General features: G+C 39.8%; 1 protein-coding gene across 1 annotated transcript in view; it reads right to left on the reverse strand.

Moving 5' to 3' along the window:
* efnb2a (ephrin-B2a) overlaps positions 1 to 12,733 on the reverse strand; it is a 51,874-nt gene extending 39,141 nt beyond the window's left edge. Inside the window, exon 1 of the mRNA XM_028799217.2 lies at positions 11,935 to 12,733. Within this exon, the coding sequence (XP_028655050.1) occupies positions 11,935 to 12,059 (125 nt within the window). The 5' untranslated portion in view covers positions 12,060 to 12,733. The remainder of the gene's footprint in view (positions 1 to 11,934) is intronic.
* Positions 12,734 to 15,936: the final 3,203 nt, after the last annotated feature.

Raw genomic sequence — 15,936 nt, forward strand, 5'->3', positions numbered from 1 at the left:
TGTGGTGGGAAGGTAGGGGTGATTGGGAACCCACCAAGACATGGAGATGGAAGCAGAAACCACAAACACCTTTAAGAAGAGAGATATTGGAACAGCTTCACCATCAGCTAAACAAACCAGCTTGATGAACGGAATGATCTCCTTGCATTTGTCAAAATTTAAAGTTCTCCCTGTGTGGACTTTGCGTGTTATCTAATAATTCATTACATTTATATAGCGCTTTTCTCAGTACTCAAAGCGCTATCCACACAGGGAGGAACCGGGAAGTGAACCCACAATCTTCCACAGTCTCCTTTTCTCCATCTTGGGTTTCCTCCCACAGTCCAAAAGACATGCAGGTCAGGCGAGCAGGCAATGCTTAAAATTATCCCATGTGTGTGTTTACCCTGCAGTGGGCTGGCACCCTTATCCAGGGATTGTTCCTGCTTCGTGCCCCTTGCTTGCTAGGTTTAGGTCTGGCCCACCCTGTTCAGGATTAAGCAGGCTTATGAGATGGTAGATCTGGGCTCATAAATGGAGGTATGAAGAATAATTTGAAATGCAGCTATAACAGTCTCTGTAGCTTAAACCCTAGAAGGTGAAGGGAAACAGCAGAGAGGGAGTGGTGGGGATTGAACCTGCAATTTATAACATATGATCCGTCAAAGAGTTTTGAATTATACAGCTGGACAGTTTATGTGCAACCTGAAAGGCAATTTAAATAGAGAATGTTCGATCCAAATTATGGCATGCCGTATGTACGCAAGGCTCTCACTTACCACGCGGGCATTAGAGATCACCCCTTCCCAAAGCAGAAGTTCTCAATTTTGTGTATTTACTAGCTATGCTACCCACCTAAGATGGATTGAAATCCAAGAAATTAGAAAAATGGTCAGTTTGATTCATGGTTTCTCCGTTTGGTCTGGTAGAACCCCACACACCCAATCCCGTTCCCTCGCAGAGGCCTTTTCCTCTACAGACACAGACTCCCATTTTCACTGCTGCCTCCCAGCACTGCTTGTTGAATTTTTCCCACTCCTACACTTGAAGTGTTTTGCTAGAAAAAAAATAAAAAATAAAATAAGCCGGTGGTCACCATCACATCGGCCTGGCTTAGCGACACTGGCCAAGTCACGTCAGGGCTTCAGTTTCCGTGACACGCGCGCCAAATTTATCATTCTTTTCACTCATCCATTGCCCACCACGCAAAAGTTCTCAGTCATTAGCATTACAGCTATAAAACCTCATTCACGTGGCCCGAGCAAGTGCAAGAAAGTTGTTGGGCATAGAATAGAAAACGGAATTGGTGGATTACAGATTTTTAGTTCCTAATTTGGTATTTGATTTTTTTTTTACAAAACACAATTCTACAGGTTTTGCCCATATTTAAAATTGTTCCCAACGCTAACCACTGGATGGCCATACCGACACTTGTCCAGATTGTTCCAATAAAAAAAAAGGGAGAATAGTAATAATAATTCTTTGCATTTATATAGCGCTTTTCTCACTACTCAAAGCACTCAGCAATTGCAAGTTAAGGGCCCAACAGAGCAGAGTCCCTATTGGCATTTATGGGATTTGAACCGGCAACCTTACGATTTCCAGTGCAGATCCCTAACCTCAAAGCCACCACTCCACCCATGAAGACGTGCCATTCAGCTCAACAAAGTACGCTGGTCCCGTCCAATTAATTCCTCCAAAAACACATCAAGTCGAGTCTTGAAGGCCCCCAAAGTCCTCCAGTCCACCACACTACTTGGTCATTTATTCCATGTGTAAAGAAAAACTTCCCAATGTTTGTGTAGTACTAGGGTGTTGTACCGTGTTAGCCATTATGACTGTAGAGAAAAGCCAAGCAAAATGACACCTTTTATTGGCTAACTAAAAAGATTACAATATGCAAGCTTTCGAGGCAACTCAGGTCCCTTCTTCATTACATCTCGCCTGAAGAAGGGGCCCAAGTTGCCTCGAAAGCTTGCATATTGTAATCTTTTTAGTTAGCCAATAAAAGGGGTCATTTTGCTTGGCTTTTCTCTACAATGTTTGTGTGAAATTTACTCTCCCAGTGTTGTTGATTAACTCATTTTAAAGTCATAGTCTTGATCTGCCGGACTACTCCTCTTCAGAATAGATAGATCTTTGTCATTGTCACTTTTACAAAGGAACAACTAAATTGAAGGTGCAGTCGACTCAGTGTGAGGAATAAGAGTTAAAATGACGAGAAAAACAACAACAAACTGAATAGTAATAAAAGTACTTTACAAAATATACAAATTGCATTGGCTGACTTAAGGTCTTGGTAGAATGATATGGAGCAGAATGTTCAACACTTCAAATCATGTTGGGTCTATTAAGGTGGAGAAGTTGATTTCTGTCCAGCCGGCAGTTACTTTCTGTTGGATGTATGGTTTGCAGTACACAGCTTGTGTATCACTGATCACACGGCCCATTGTTAGTTAATGGTGCCGTTTATAAAGTTGGAGAAACCGGCAGTCAACCGAGATGGAGGATGTCACTTGGATGAGTGATGAAATGTATTGGAAAAAACTAAGTTCAGATGAACAGAAATCAACTTTCTAGAATTTCCTTACCTGGATTATTGAGCATGCATCGAGACCGTACACTATATATTTTGTAATACATAACCTTGCAGTTAGGAGTCCTGGGTTTGCTTCCCAGGTCCTCCCTGCGTGGAGTTTGCATGTTCTCCCCGTGTCTGCGTGGGTTTCCTCCCACAGTCCATAGACATGCAGGTTAGGTGCATTGGCGATTCTAAATTGTCCCTAGTGTGTGCCCTGCGGTGGGCTGGCACCCTGCCTGGGGTTTGTTTCCTGCCTTGTGCCCTGTGTTGGCTGGGATTGGCTTCAGCAGACACCAGAAGTGACACTGTAATTTGGACATAGCAGGTTGGATAATGGATGTAGTGATTAAATACTTGTATTTTTCATTTCAACAGATGGCGCATCACAAACCTTACCACCGCTTTTTTTATAAATCCCAAATGGCACACAACAGAAACAGTAACTGGACGGACACTCACTCACATGCTTTTCTTACAATCCAACTCAATACTTGTTAATTTGACAATAGTTTGCTTTTTTAGAAAGCCCAAAGCTAAAGGGGTGATGCGAACCTGCAGTGCCATTACTACATAGAGAAAAAATAAAATGTTTTAATAAGAAAAAGAAAAGATCAGAAAGTTGCCAAAGTGTAAACTGCATAGAGCAGTGGTTCTCAATTTGTGGGGCGGGCTCACATAGGGGGGTGCGAAGTAACAAAAAATGGGCGCGAAGATGTGAAAAAAAAAAAAAAAAAAAAAAAAAATCAAAAATATGAAATACATCTATTGAATCCAAAACAATTACATTCCGATACTAGAAAAATATAGAGTTAGATAAATGTCGATAAAAGTTAAGTAGGTATAATAAAATATGCATCTATGACATATTAAAAAGAGAACAAATTGGTATTAGTGGGCTTTTAAAAAAAAAAAAAAAAAAAAAAAAGTTAGGTGGGCACGATTAAAACTTATGAAAACTCGGTTCACAAATACTTAACGGTTCAGAAACGCTGGCATAGAGGGTCAAAATGGGAACCAGTTCTAACGTAATTAGGATTTCTCCCCACAACCCCTTCAAATCGGTAGAGACAATAGCAAAGCAAACAGTGGGGGTCTCTACTGACAAGAGTGACATGATGCATTGTAATGCAAAGCGGGAACTCGGCCTGACATTTTTGTGTGTCATGGATCTGAGAGCGCAGAGGGTCGGGAAGCAGATAAACTACGCCTGCAGATTACAAACCGGACCACCAAATGAGGGGTAGAATTCAGAAGTCCTTCCAGACGCAGCTGTTCTGGCTTTTTGCAAAGCTCAAATTAAGAGCTCATCTATCTGAATTATACCGTGAACGGGGAGGGGGGGCTTTGAGGAGTGTATTGGAGTATTCATTTATTTAGGTTTTTTTTCCACCATTTAAAACAAAACATAGGGGACTCTACTTTATGTAATTGACTTTTGTTCCTCCAGGCAAATACAAAATTAATGGAAGGTGCTGAACGTAGCGCTTGGGGAGGAAAAAAAAAATAAATCTGCACAGCCGCAACTCAAATTCCATTACTGCTCAGAACCTGTAACTGGTAAATTCCCCTCCCACCTTCCCCTGTCAGAAGCAATTTTAGCGCAAGAGCGCATAAATAGGAGGAGGTACTGGTAGACATACATCAGCATGCTTCCCAAAAAACACAAACTTAACTCGGATAATAAAAATACTGCTAAATTTAAATAAAGTTAGATGCCAATCAAATTTTAGGAGAGACGTTTTATAGAACACAACAAGGGGGCACCTTAAAAAAAAGACAAGAGACAAATAAATTACTCAGAATGGATAAACAAAGGCAGCTCCATGCCAAAAATATATATTATTTTTTTTGGACGGGCCTGTCGGCTGCTCCCAAAAAGTTCTGTATTGCGTGTTTGCTCAGAGGCGGGGGGGTTGGGAACCCTCTCAGGTTAACATCTACATAATTGTGTTTTCCTTTCAGATAACCTCCAAGATGGCCAGCCTTTGTCAGGCCGCGTCTGCAACACAAATGAATGAAGCAGATGTCGGAGTACCCATCTAGCTGAATGGGCACGAAGGTAAAGTAAATGGAATTTGGGAATCTAAAAACCGACAATATGAATCTTTAACAATACATAAATATATAAAATAAAGTGTGCAGAAAACTTAAGGGTGGTTGCTAACCAAAAAGTGTTTGGTCAACCTTAAGAACCCCCTCCCCATTTCTTTGTAACCTGGCATACTACCCAGTCCACAGCCAGGCATGGACTCTAATCCTAGCTTTCTAAGGCCGTTGGCGTTCTCACTTAATACCCTCGAGCCACAGCGATGATTTGGGGGGGGGGTTCGTCATCGTGAACATGAACTTAATCTATAGGTTGCCATGGAAGCACCCTTTTTTTTTGGCTTTTCCATACATTGTATAAAGTAGGAGGATTTAGCACATGTAGAAAAAGACAAAAAAATTAAATAAAGGTTAGGGGGGGTGACATGACGACTCTGCAAAAAAAAAAAAAAAAAAAAAAAAAAAAAAACAGCCCGATCACAACAGCGAGTTCCTCTGGCCCCTTTTTTTTTTTTTTGTGTGTTATCTGTACCTCATTCATGTCAGATCTGTGCCTTTCTACCGCAGCCTTTCATTTGCATCACTTTTACAAAGAGGTAGTATGCAGCATAATCTCCTTATTAACTAGAGCTGGGGTTGATTTACTTAAAAATAAATCAAGAGGGGGTGGGAAGGAGAGAGGGACGGGGGGAAAAAAAAAAAAAAAAAAAGTGCTACGGCTGCCCGCTTTGTTTTGGTTCCTGAACTACAAAATGGATTACCGGCAAATTCACACATCTGTTAAAAGTAACGACAACTTGCAAAATAATAAGGGGGACGAGAAATCCGTGCCTACAATTTAAATTCGCTTTCACGCACGACAGACAAAAACGTCTTAGTCTTTGTCCACTTGGGCCTTAGTAAGACAAAAGAACCATGGGTGGGGTGGGGGGGGGTTTAGTGTTATAGATTTTTGCACGGTTCTTCATTTCTTCACATTGTGGTTCCCTTTTCCAAATACTGTACCCAAAAGAATAAAAGTGGAGGGACCGAGGCTTTTGGGGCTGGCACAGTTTGAGCAGGGTCCTTCATAAACACAGCACTGCACCTTAAAAGGCGTGTACATTTAAAAAAATCTAAATCTTGATAACACTTCTACACACCAGTTTATTCTCGCACAAAAAGGTTCACTCATTTCTATAAAAACCACCGCCGTTCATTTGCTATTTACCAGGGTGGTGGGGTGGGCCTGTGGAGAATTCAGACTAGAAACACGCGAACACAAACCATTACATACGTCGTGGTGTTCTTGTTGTGCACAAGCACGCTTCTGAAGCCCCCGCGGGTTTAGTTTTTAAAAAGAGTATACTTATTTAAAAAAAAAAAAAAAAAAGGTGCCAGAGCGGTTCAACAACATTTATTTCTATAGCACATTTTCATACAAAAAGTAGCTCAAAAGTGCTTTACATAATGAAGAAAAAGACAAAATAAGAAAAATAAGGCAACATTAGTTAACATAGAAAAGGAGTAAGGTCCGATGGCCAGAGCGTCATCATAGAGGAAACACTTTGGGATCTTGAAAGCACCACCATCCACGTGAAGGTACTAGAAAGGAACCTTCTATTTAGATCGACAACGGGCTCAATAAATATTCCAGGAGTCTGTAGCTCTCTGCTAAAGTGACCCAAGTAGTGGGGTCGTCAGTAGAACTTTAGGGACCTCCAAGAAACACAACTTGATTTTATTTAGGAAGAATGAAGAAATAGTAGTAGATAGGACTGGTAAGGTTTGGTGGGCGGGATGGCCGGTTCTTGTCCAGATTGATCGAATGAATAGGACGGATTTAGGTTAGGTTAGGTTAAGGTTTGTGTGTCATATATAGGTTAACACAGGGTCAACATACAATGAAATGTGTATGACGAGAAAAACAAGTCACTCAGCCTAGATCCAATAAAGCTTAAAAAAAGATTACAAGTTAAAAATAGACAAGCCATATAAAATAAAATGTGTATGTTTTAAAAGAAGTTAGAGAGCAAAATGACTGCTGCATACACCATGGGGCATACAAAGTTCAGGTTGGGTAGCCGACTTTTTTTTTTTGCCTTATACAATTTCTTGTATTAGGAATTTGTTAGTTTTCGCATACCCCTTGGGGGTCAGAGCGCAGGGTCAGCCATTGTACAGCACCCCTGGAGCAATTACAGGTTAAGGGTCTTGCTCAAGGGCCCAGCAGAGTAGGACCTCTTTTGGCAGTGACAGGGATTCGAATTGGCAACCTTCTGGATACCAGCACAGATCCTTAGCCTCAGATCCACCACTCTGCCCTAAACTATACATTAAAAGACTAATTTATAAAGCACCCGATATCCATTTTACCCACATTAGGAATCTTTTCAGAGCCCGAGAAACCAACTTCATACATAAGGAACCGGTCCCAGTTCTTTGTCAAAGCGCGGGTTCTACAAAAGGAACTACACCACTACCACCACGTAAAATGTCATTTAGAATGGTCATTTTGGAGAGGAAAACAAACTACTCCACATGAAAAAGGTTCCAGAAAGAACCGTCCTTTATTTATTTAAATTCAAAATGAGCTCCATACAGTAGATAACCATGACTAGCCAGGAAGACATTTGAAAATGGCAATTGCTCACATTGTTTTTTTAAAAAAAGTGGGTGTTGTATGCATTGAGGGTCCCTCAAGTAGGTTCTCTTAATGTGTTAGTGTCCTGCTAGGTAACCTACCAAAATATTAAAGCTGGAAGGATTTTCTACAGATTAGAAAAGTTTTTCAAAGCACAACCAACTTCATATGCAAAGAACTCTGGTCAAGAAGGAAATGGGGTTGTGGGGGACCACCACACAAACCAGTAAAATGCTATCAAAAAGTACCAGTATATATTTTTGGGTGTAATCTACTCTGTTTGTCCTGGAAATGTGCATGTCACACATTTGCGATTTGAGAACCCATTACAGAATAAAATGGTTCAAAGAGGAGCCACACACTGCAGTAAAGTGCTTTTTAAAAGGAGGTCCTTCTAAAATGGAAGATTTCTAAATTAATATATATATATATTATATATAAATCTCCCCCATGGTCATGTTTTCTCCAAGAGGATTTCAAGATAGTTCGCACAGATAATCACTGTAAGGTGCATTTTTAATAATAAAATCTAAAAACAGGGTTTCTCATTGAACAATGGAAAGCTTTGCCTTTTCATTGTCTAGATGTGCCCCGTAAAACTTCTGTGCAACAGTTTTGGGGGGGGGGTGAGGAATTATTGAAAACTAAAACTGAGGCAGGGGCTTCGGCAGAGATGGCAGCCAGGGCACCATTTCATCTGTGGCAAATGGAATTTCGGTTTTTAATATTAAAGCTTGCATATTGTAATCTTTTTAGTTAGCCAATAAAAGGTGTCATTTTGCTTGACTTTTCACTAATATTATGGGGAGAAAGCCGTCATAAAATTTAAATGCAAGGTTAAGCAATTGTTAATCTTTCTATTTATGTACAAGAAAACAAAGTGCAGATCTCTTCTACACACACACACACACAATACTTTAAATAACTTTACATCTGATAACAACCCTTATCAGTGCCAGCATACAAAACAGCAGCATTGAAATGCACTGTTCAGTAATGATTTATTGTTGGATTTTTTTTGGGGGTGTGTGGTGGGGGGGTCTTTGTTTACTTAAAAACTTAGCAAATAAACCTCTTCAAAAAAAAAAAAAAAAGGGGGGGGGGGCATAAGCCACCTTTTTAAATTCACACCATTCATGCACTCTTAAAAATAAGAGGTTCACATAGTACAGTAGTTCTAAGCGATGGCACAAGGGTTAACCATTTTTGTGAACCATCAACATAAGGTTCTTTCTGGCACGTCCTTTTTTATTAAAAAGTCTAACAAATTCAAAAAGAAAAAACAATAATTTAGAGATAATAGGTCTGTGAAATCTCAGTATGGCTCACAATTTACGAAAGAAGTCTCGCTTGGTACAACAACACAGACCAAGTTAAAGGAGTTCTTAAAATCGGTTAGTATCATGCTAGGGAGCGTATTTTTATATACATATTCAGACACACACACACACTAGAGATTTCATTTTTCGTCCACCTCTTTCAAGAGCCCTTCCCAGGATGAAGGGTTTCTTTTATCAAGCAATTGTTCGACAAGGAACCGCATAGACTCATAAAATGCCATTTCATAATCATTTTTTTTTTTGAGTGTGTACTCCAAGTTTGCAGTGTTTATTTGCATGCATATTTTTTATATTATACATATTCCGGATGTTAATGAATGAAATGGTTCTTTCCCAAGCAAACAGATTCAATAAAAAAAAGAAACCACACAACTCAATAAAGTGCCACTTCAGAGCCTTCATTTTTAAGGCTGTACTCGGGCAAGGTTTGCCACGTTAGACTACAATTTTCTGTTTTTGAATACATCTTGCTGAATGGTTGTGTTCTACCTATATGGAGGGGGTAATATTTAAAAATGTTTCTTAATGATTTTAAGATGAGACAATCAAATGATAAAGAACCGCCTTTGCAGCCCAATCCCCCGTTACCTCAAAACAGGGCACAAGATTAGCAAACAATTAAAAACTGCTCCAGTATACACTGCAAAGTTTAAAAACAAATAAGGGGCAGGATTTTTTTTGTTGGGGGGGGGGGGGTGGGGGGAATACACAGAGATAATCTGTTCAAACAAAACATCAAAGGAGCAAGCAACGGAAGAGATTCCCTCTGCAAGGCCGCGGATCGCGTTTTATTGTTCCGCATGGCAAGATCAGCATTTACGAAGCGGTCTCTTTATCTCGCATTCTTCGACTTATCTCCGAGGCGGTCCACACACACACATACGCACGCGCGCGTATGTGTGTGCGTTAATTACAACCCGTTAAATAAATTACAGAAAAGATTCGCCAGACGTTCAAATACAGTAGCCGAGCCGGCTGTTAGAGGACGGCGACTTGACTGAATGTGATTTAGAAAGCCATACGTGCGACAGCACCGCGCTGGCCTCGCTGAAGCCGTAAAACACTCCGAACAATGAGGTCGGTAATGAGGTCCATATCAATTTGGCTACCTTGATCCCCCCCCCCCCCCCCCCATATCAAGGATGTTGCACTCGTTTTTTTGTGTAAAAAAAAAAGCAATAAATTCTTGTGGGGTGGCGAGCGGCTGCGCTAAGCTAACTGAGTTGAAGCCGCGCGCCGATTCCATTGATTCAATTTCGCACACAGACAAGCTCGCGACGACTAAACCGTTCAGTCTGATCGGCACAGACCGATTTTTTTGTTGTTGCGCTGCCTTGCCCTTTACTAAGGCCAGAGGGCGAGTGTATAAAAACGCGTCACCGATAAAAATGCAACTCGATGGGCTTTACGGTTTGGGGGGGTAAAAAATAAAGAGCGAGGTTCTTAAGAAGCAGTGATCACAGAAAGATCTTCACAGCCAACCCCTCGAGAGAGAGTTGCCGATTACCGTTTTCCCCGTTATACCGGACAGTACGAGGAAATGCTGCTACAATGCGGTGCAAACGGCCCACGCAAAAAGATACGACGCTTTAAATTCAAGCATTTCGATTTGCAGCTAATACTGCGCACACCTGCGTGGTGGCAGCATCAATATACAAAAATCGTTCAGATCCCCCAAAATAAGAGGAGGAGAACACGAAGCTCCAGGACTCGACTGACCTCTGTAGGGCATGAGCGTAAGCCGCGCTCTGCAGAAGACAGTCTTACATTCGAGGTGGCATTGGAAGCACGATCACAGTATGCAATTTCAATTACCAGAGGGTTAACAAGAATTTACGGTCAAGGGACGAGTCCGTCAGGTTAGAAGAGCGCCATTCCGCGATTGGAAATACGCCTTTAAAAATCGAGGAGTGCGTCTTAACAAAACCGTTGTGCAAAAAGGAGGGTTCAAAAATGGACGTCGTGTTAAAGGGTGAGGGGGAAAAAAAAAAATAAACTACGATTTATACGTAGCTAAAAAGAAGATGTTCATGCGGTTCTTCTAGACGCATTTTTCACCCCCTTTTGCAAAAACGATTACACAAATCGCGAAGGGGTTGAATCGAAGCAAATCCCGTCAAGCCAGGACAGACCACCTCTAGCCTGTATGGTCTGCGAACTCCCAAGAGGGTGAAAGTAAACGCCGCCATAAAGCGACATACGAAGTCGGCCTTCATTTATTGCGAGTGCTTCAGGCAAGAAATAAGAATGTGGCTTACTAGTACGCTGCACGCGTTTTACTTTTGTGGCTATTCAACTTTCCTAAGAAAAGTAGTTTTTGGGTTAATAAATGTGCGATACATAGCATCGACGCACAACCCTTTACAAAAATTATAGTATAAATTAATTTCAAAGTGTGGTACGCACATTTTAAATCAACTCGGTATGCAAAAAAAATACAAGTGGACGCGAGTTTCGGTGCAACACACACACACACACACAAAAAAGACCATCGTTCAAAACACGGCAGATAAACAATACCACAAAAATAAACAGGTGCAGCTGCTAACGCGCAAAGGTCTGTAAAGAGTTTTAAGCAGGGGCTGTGAAGGCCAAAAAAGTAAAATTTCTGCCCGCTGGGATGGGGCGTGTAGGGGAGGAAAAAAAATTCACAGGAGCCGTCTTCTTGACTAAGTTTATAAGGATTCAACTAATTCCATAATCTCATTTACTATATATTTTTACAGACCGTCTACAACCTCTAGTACCAACAGGTACGGCCATTTGGTGTAAGCGCTCCAAAACAGGAACGCTTTACATATCGTTTGTTAATAAAATAAGTATTTTACTTGAAGCTGTGAGCGGCGTCTGTCACTACTAGCTAGACAGCTAAACTTTATTTGCCCCTTGTATATTAAGAGGATGAAAAACGAAGGTCGGACAAGTATCTTATGTAAGAAAATGTTCACAGTGATGGATTGTCTGATAGAAATGCTTATGCTAGCAGAATTTAGTTTTGGCAAGTGGAGAAAAAAAAAAAAAAAAAAAAAAAAAAGTGAACAGCGAGATAATGTAAAATGAAAAAAGTACTAAGCCATCAAGTGTTCACTTTTGAAAGGTTATATACATACACACCACCTGAGAAGACACACCCGATTAGACAACTTTGCTAAGCGTCAATGGAGTATTGCACTGTACAAGATTAAAATCGTCCACTTTAAATAAACATAAAAGCGCTTTAATTGGGTTTTGGGAATCACGGGGTATTCTATAACAAACAAAAGTTTAAATAAAAAAAACAAAAAATTCCAAAGGCGAAAGGAGTCGGTTGGGATACAACCCGATCCAAACGCGTAAACTGGTTAGCCCAAGGAAATTAGCCTTACTTGGTATTTGATGAATTCCAGTAGATGGAGTCCAAAATCGTCGAACGGGATAATGCTATCCTGCATATCATGACCAAAACTCCAAAGCAGTATTTCCAAAGCCAGTTCCTCATTATCATCGTCATGGTCGATCACTCCCAGTCAGCGCTTTCGGAAAGGTAGCAACAACACGCTAGAGCGGACGATCCTTTTTTTTTTGGTTTCGCTTAAAAAAAGGCTTCCAAATGTAAAAACAGCCAGAGAAATAAACTTAAAAACGGCATCCCCAATTCCCAAAAGAGAGAAAAAAAAATCGCACAAATAGGTTTCTAGTCCCAGAGCGCGTCTTTCTCCGTTGTAGGGCAAATACTGTAAAAATTATACGAATGCACCTTTTAATGCACCAGAGTCTATCCCACGATCCAGCGGCAGTTGTCGGTAAAGATCCAAATTAACAGTGCGTATGTAGGCACCGTTTGGCGAACTGTACACTGCAGATGCCCTTTCGGTGGTATTCGTCCAAATGTATTCCAAAATGCCTCCTTAGAAACTGCTAATCAGAATCGGAACAAGCCAAAGCGCATTCGAACGTGTTGGTTTCGGCAAAACAAGGCAAAAAGCTGTATTTGTATTTCTTCCTTCGCAGCCACGTTCTTTTGTAATTAAGTCCTTATTGATGTTCAAATAGAATCAGCAGATGTTTTTTATTGTTAATGCCGTAAATTCATTAATTTGCAAGCTGGATACTCCACTACCAGAGCCGTCGCCGCCAGGAGCAGCACTGCAGCCGCCTCGGATTGAACTAACTGAGAGTGACTAAAAGACACAATGTTTGGTAGCAATTTCTACGACGGAGCTCCGCCCACGTCTGCGCCCATTGGCAGGCGCTTTTTTCTAAATGGAACGCAAGATTGTCAATCAGCGAGGCGCTTTACGGTTGGCTGAGTGCACAAGCACCTGAAAACTACAAGGAATGAAACAGTAATCGTATGTATATGACCTTAATGAGTATACATTAACCCCATAAATGCCGAAAAGGCTTCGCTTAGACGTTTCCATATAGAAACTAGAATGCTAACCTCGGCAAGTCGATTCAAAACTCATATGATACGATATGCACATATCAGAAAAGTTCGTTTTTGCATTTCGAAGCAGTCGTACGGTTTATTTTATCAATAGAGCTAAAACCGACGATCGCGTTCTCTAAATGCATGGCACAATAGCTATTAAAATACATTAAAATGTATGAGATATGAGCGGTAATAAGTTTAGAAATATGCCATAACTGAAAGGGTCTCCAGTAAATTTAAATAAAATCTGGAATTCGGTGTCTTCTGTAAAGTACCGTTCTTCCGTTTTTTTTTTTAACTTTTAACATATAAGTCTGAATCAACTACACATCCTCGAGGGTCAAACAGGCAGACCTCTAACCGGGAGACGCTCAAGTGTTTTACAGGGTGTGAGTGGCATTTACGACTGAAAGATACTTGATTAAAGATGAATAATCATTCTTAAGTCTAATTAGCAAAACTTGGGCAGACGTGTTGGAAGTGGGAAGCGCGCCCCTTGTCTCGGGAACGAGAAGCAGCGATGTTCCTTTTTAAATACAATAATTGTAAAATTCAGTAACATTGTAACTGAGCAGTATGTATTAACGCATGAACACGCGGGGATTGAAAATGTTCCTTAATGTGGAAGGAACAGGGTCCAATATTGAAATTCACTATGTGTTTAAAGATTATACATGTGTACGTTTTTATTTCCCTTCTTTTTCAGTTTGAATCTTTACTCAATAAAGGCCTTTAACACATTCGAGTCTTCTGTATAATTTGCCTGGTTTAGTGTTTGAGAAAAGGAGATTGTTATTAAAACATTTTTTTCCATAGATCAACAGCGCCCACTACCGGGCAAAATCGTAGTTTAGTTAATAGAGAATCGGGCGATCCAGTTTCATGCTCCAGAAAGTTAAACAAGTACGTTTAAATAAGTGTACGCGCCCACATCTCTTATATATATATATATATATATATATATATATATATATATATATATATATATATATATATATAATGTGTGTGTGTATGTACAATATAATGTAGGCTTTAAGTTTTAAAGTAAGGCATTTTGATTGTGATTAAAATTATTGAAATTATTTTGAACTAATTAAATTAATAAATTGCATACAAGTATACAGATATGCATGCTCCCAACCTTCCTTCCATTTAGATATGAATGTGCAATATAAAGATAAGTAGGGAAATTCAATCCCAAAGACATTTTAATTTTATATGTATAAATACAGCCACACGCACCCGTTAATGACAGTGTATGCTGCGGTCTTATTTTTGCGCAAATGTAAATAGGAAATGTTTAACCTTTTATATTTAAATGATGTTTTATCGCGTGTGAATCTAAGCTGCTGGTACAGCATCTGCCCTTTTACTTTCTTATATGTTTCCAGACAGCAAACTGTTGTTAATTCAGAAATATGTCACTAAAATGTTTTGTGTGTGTGTGTGTTTTAATCACATATTTCTGATTTTTTTTTCTTTTTAGTTTTCAATGTGAACTGAACTTCTACAAATAATATCCTTTTGCAGATGCGTGAAAACAATGCTGTTCTTTTAACTCGTTTTGAAGGGACGGATTTGCGTATGTAAGTGAATTATTTTCTTGTTTTCGAAATTTGAAACTTTTTCTTTGTAAGTGAACCCGAATTCAATTATAGCGTTTCTTTAACTTAACTATATGCTAACAAAACGAGCTCGGTGGACTGAATGCTCTTCTCTCGTGTGCCAAAAGTCTTAATGCTCTCTTTGCCAGAGAAATTTTAGTAAAGTGCGTGTAGAGCAACTATAGGCATCGAAACTAAAATACAGTCTCATTTTATGACAAAAAAAAGCAGGGTTAGATACTTAAGACGTTATACTAAATTGGTCAGGGGTGTTGATCGTAAGAAATGTTTCATGAAATAATTAATCAACGCGAATCCACTTCGATCCACGGCCGCGTTCACTGCGTTAATGCGCGTCGCGCTCGTGTGGAAAGTACAAGAGAAACGAGACAGGCAGGCGCAGAGTAAGGACTGTGCTCGCCGTATCCCGTAAATGCCTGCCTTTGATCTTGATTAATCATTCTCAGCAGCCCAGATAAAACTTGATCAATGGAGATGGAACGAGAAAGAAAGAAAGAAAGAAAGAAAGAAAGAAAGAAAGAAAGAAAGAAAGAAAGAAAGAAAGAAAGAAAGAAAGAAAGAAAGAAAGAAAGAAAGAAAGAAACTGATACACGCTTCCTAAAACTGGCAAGTCGAAGCAGGTCTTCATTTAATTCAGAAGGTAAAGTAACAGATCAACGTTCTGATTTTTTAATTAAATAGAATTCAGGTTTATTAAAATAAAAATAAATAAAAACTCTTTGCCTAAATAGCTCTCGAAGTTTTAGCTTAACCCAACTGATACTCAGACGGAATTTAGAAGAGTTAAAAACAAACGTTAAGTCCGCCAAGCAGCCCGTACATTTCGCGTGCGTTTCTTTGCTGTTGCTTCACTGAGTGAGACACAATTACCTTTTCGTTAAACGCGCATTCATCTTCACTAAAGTGACACATTTTAAACAAACACAGATCTCCGGTTGTAGAGAACGTTAAAGGAAACGTGTGAAAAATAACAGCCGTGCTAAAATCAAATTAACAGCAGTCCCAATACACAATTTACGCGGCTTGTAGTTCAATCCCCCCATTTAAAAAGCCGCAGTAAACCGATCCTGCTTTGATTTTTTTTTCTTTTCGTAGACGCTTTAAGATGAGCTTGCAGTGTGTATTGTGCTTTGGCTTTGCGAGGCCCTGTTTTCTTTTAACACGGAGCAAAGATGTGACCTTTAACGGAGAACATCCTTATTTAAAGGAAACTGATAGTTCCTCTTTGGTCCAAAAATACACAAGAGTAGCTAAAAATAATTCTCTTACATCCACAGTTTCTTTTTTTCAAAACCCCGTTCTACAAAACATCAACCTGGATTTTAAAT

The sequence above is a fragment of the Erpetoichthys calabaricus genome, chromosome 4 (genome assembly GCF_900747795.2).
Source record: "Erpetoichthys calabaricus chromosome 4, fErpCal1.3, whole genome shotgun sequence".
Lineage (NCBI taxonomy): Eukaryota > Metazoa > Chordata > Cladistia > Polypteriformes > Polypteridae > Erpetoichthys > Erpetoichthys calabaricus.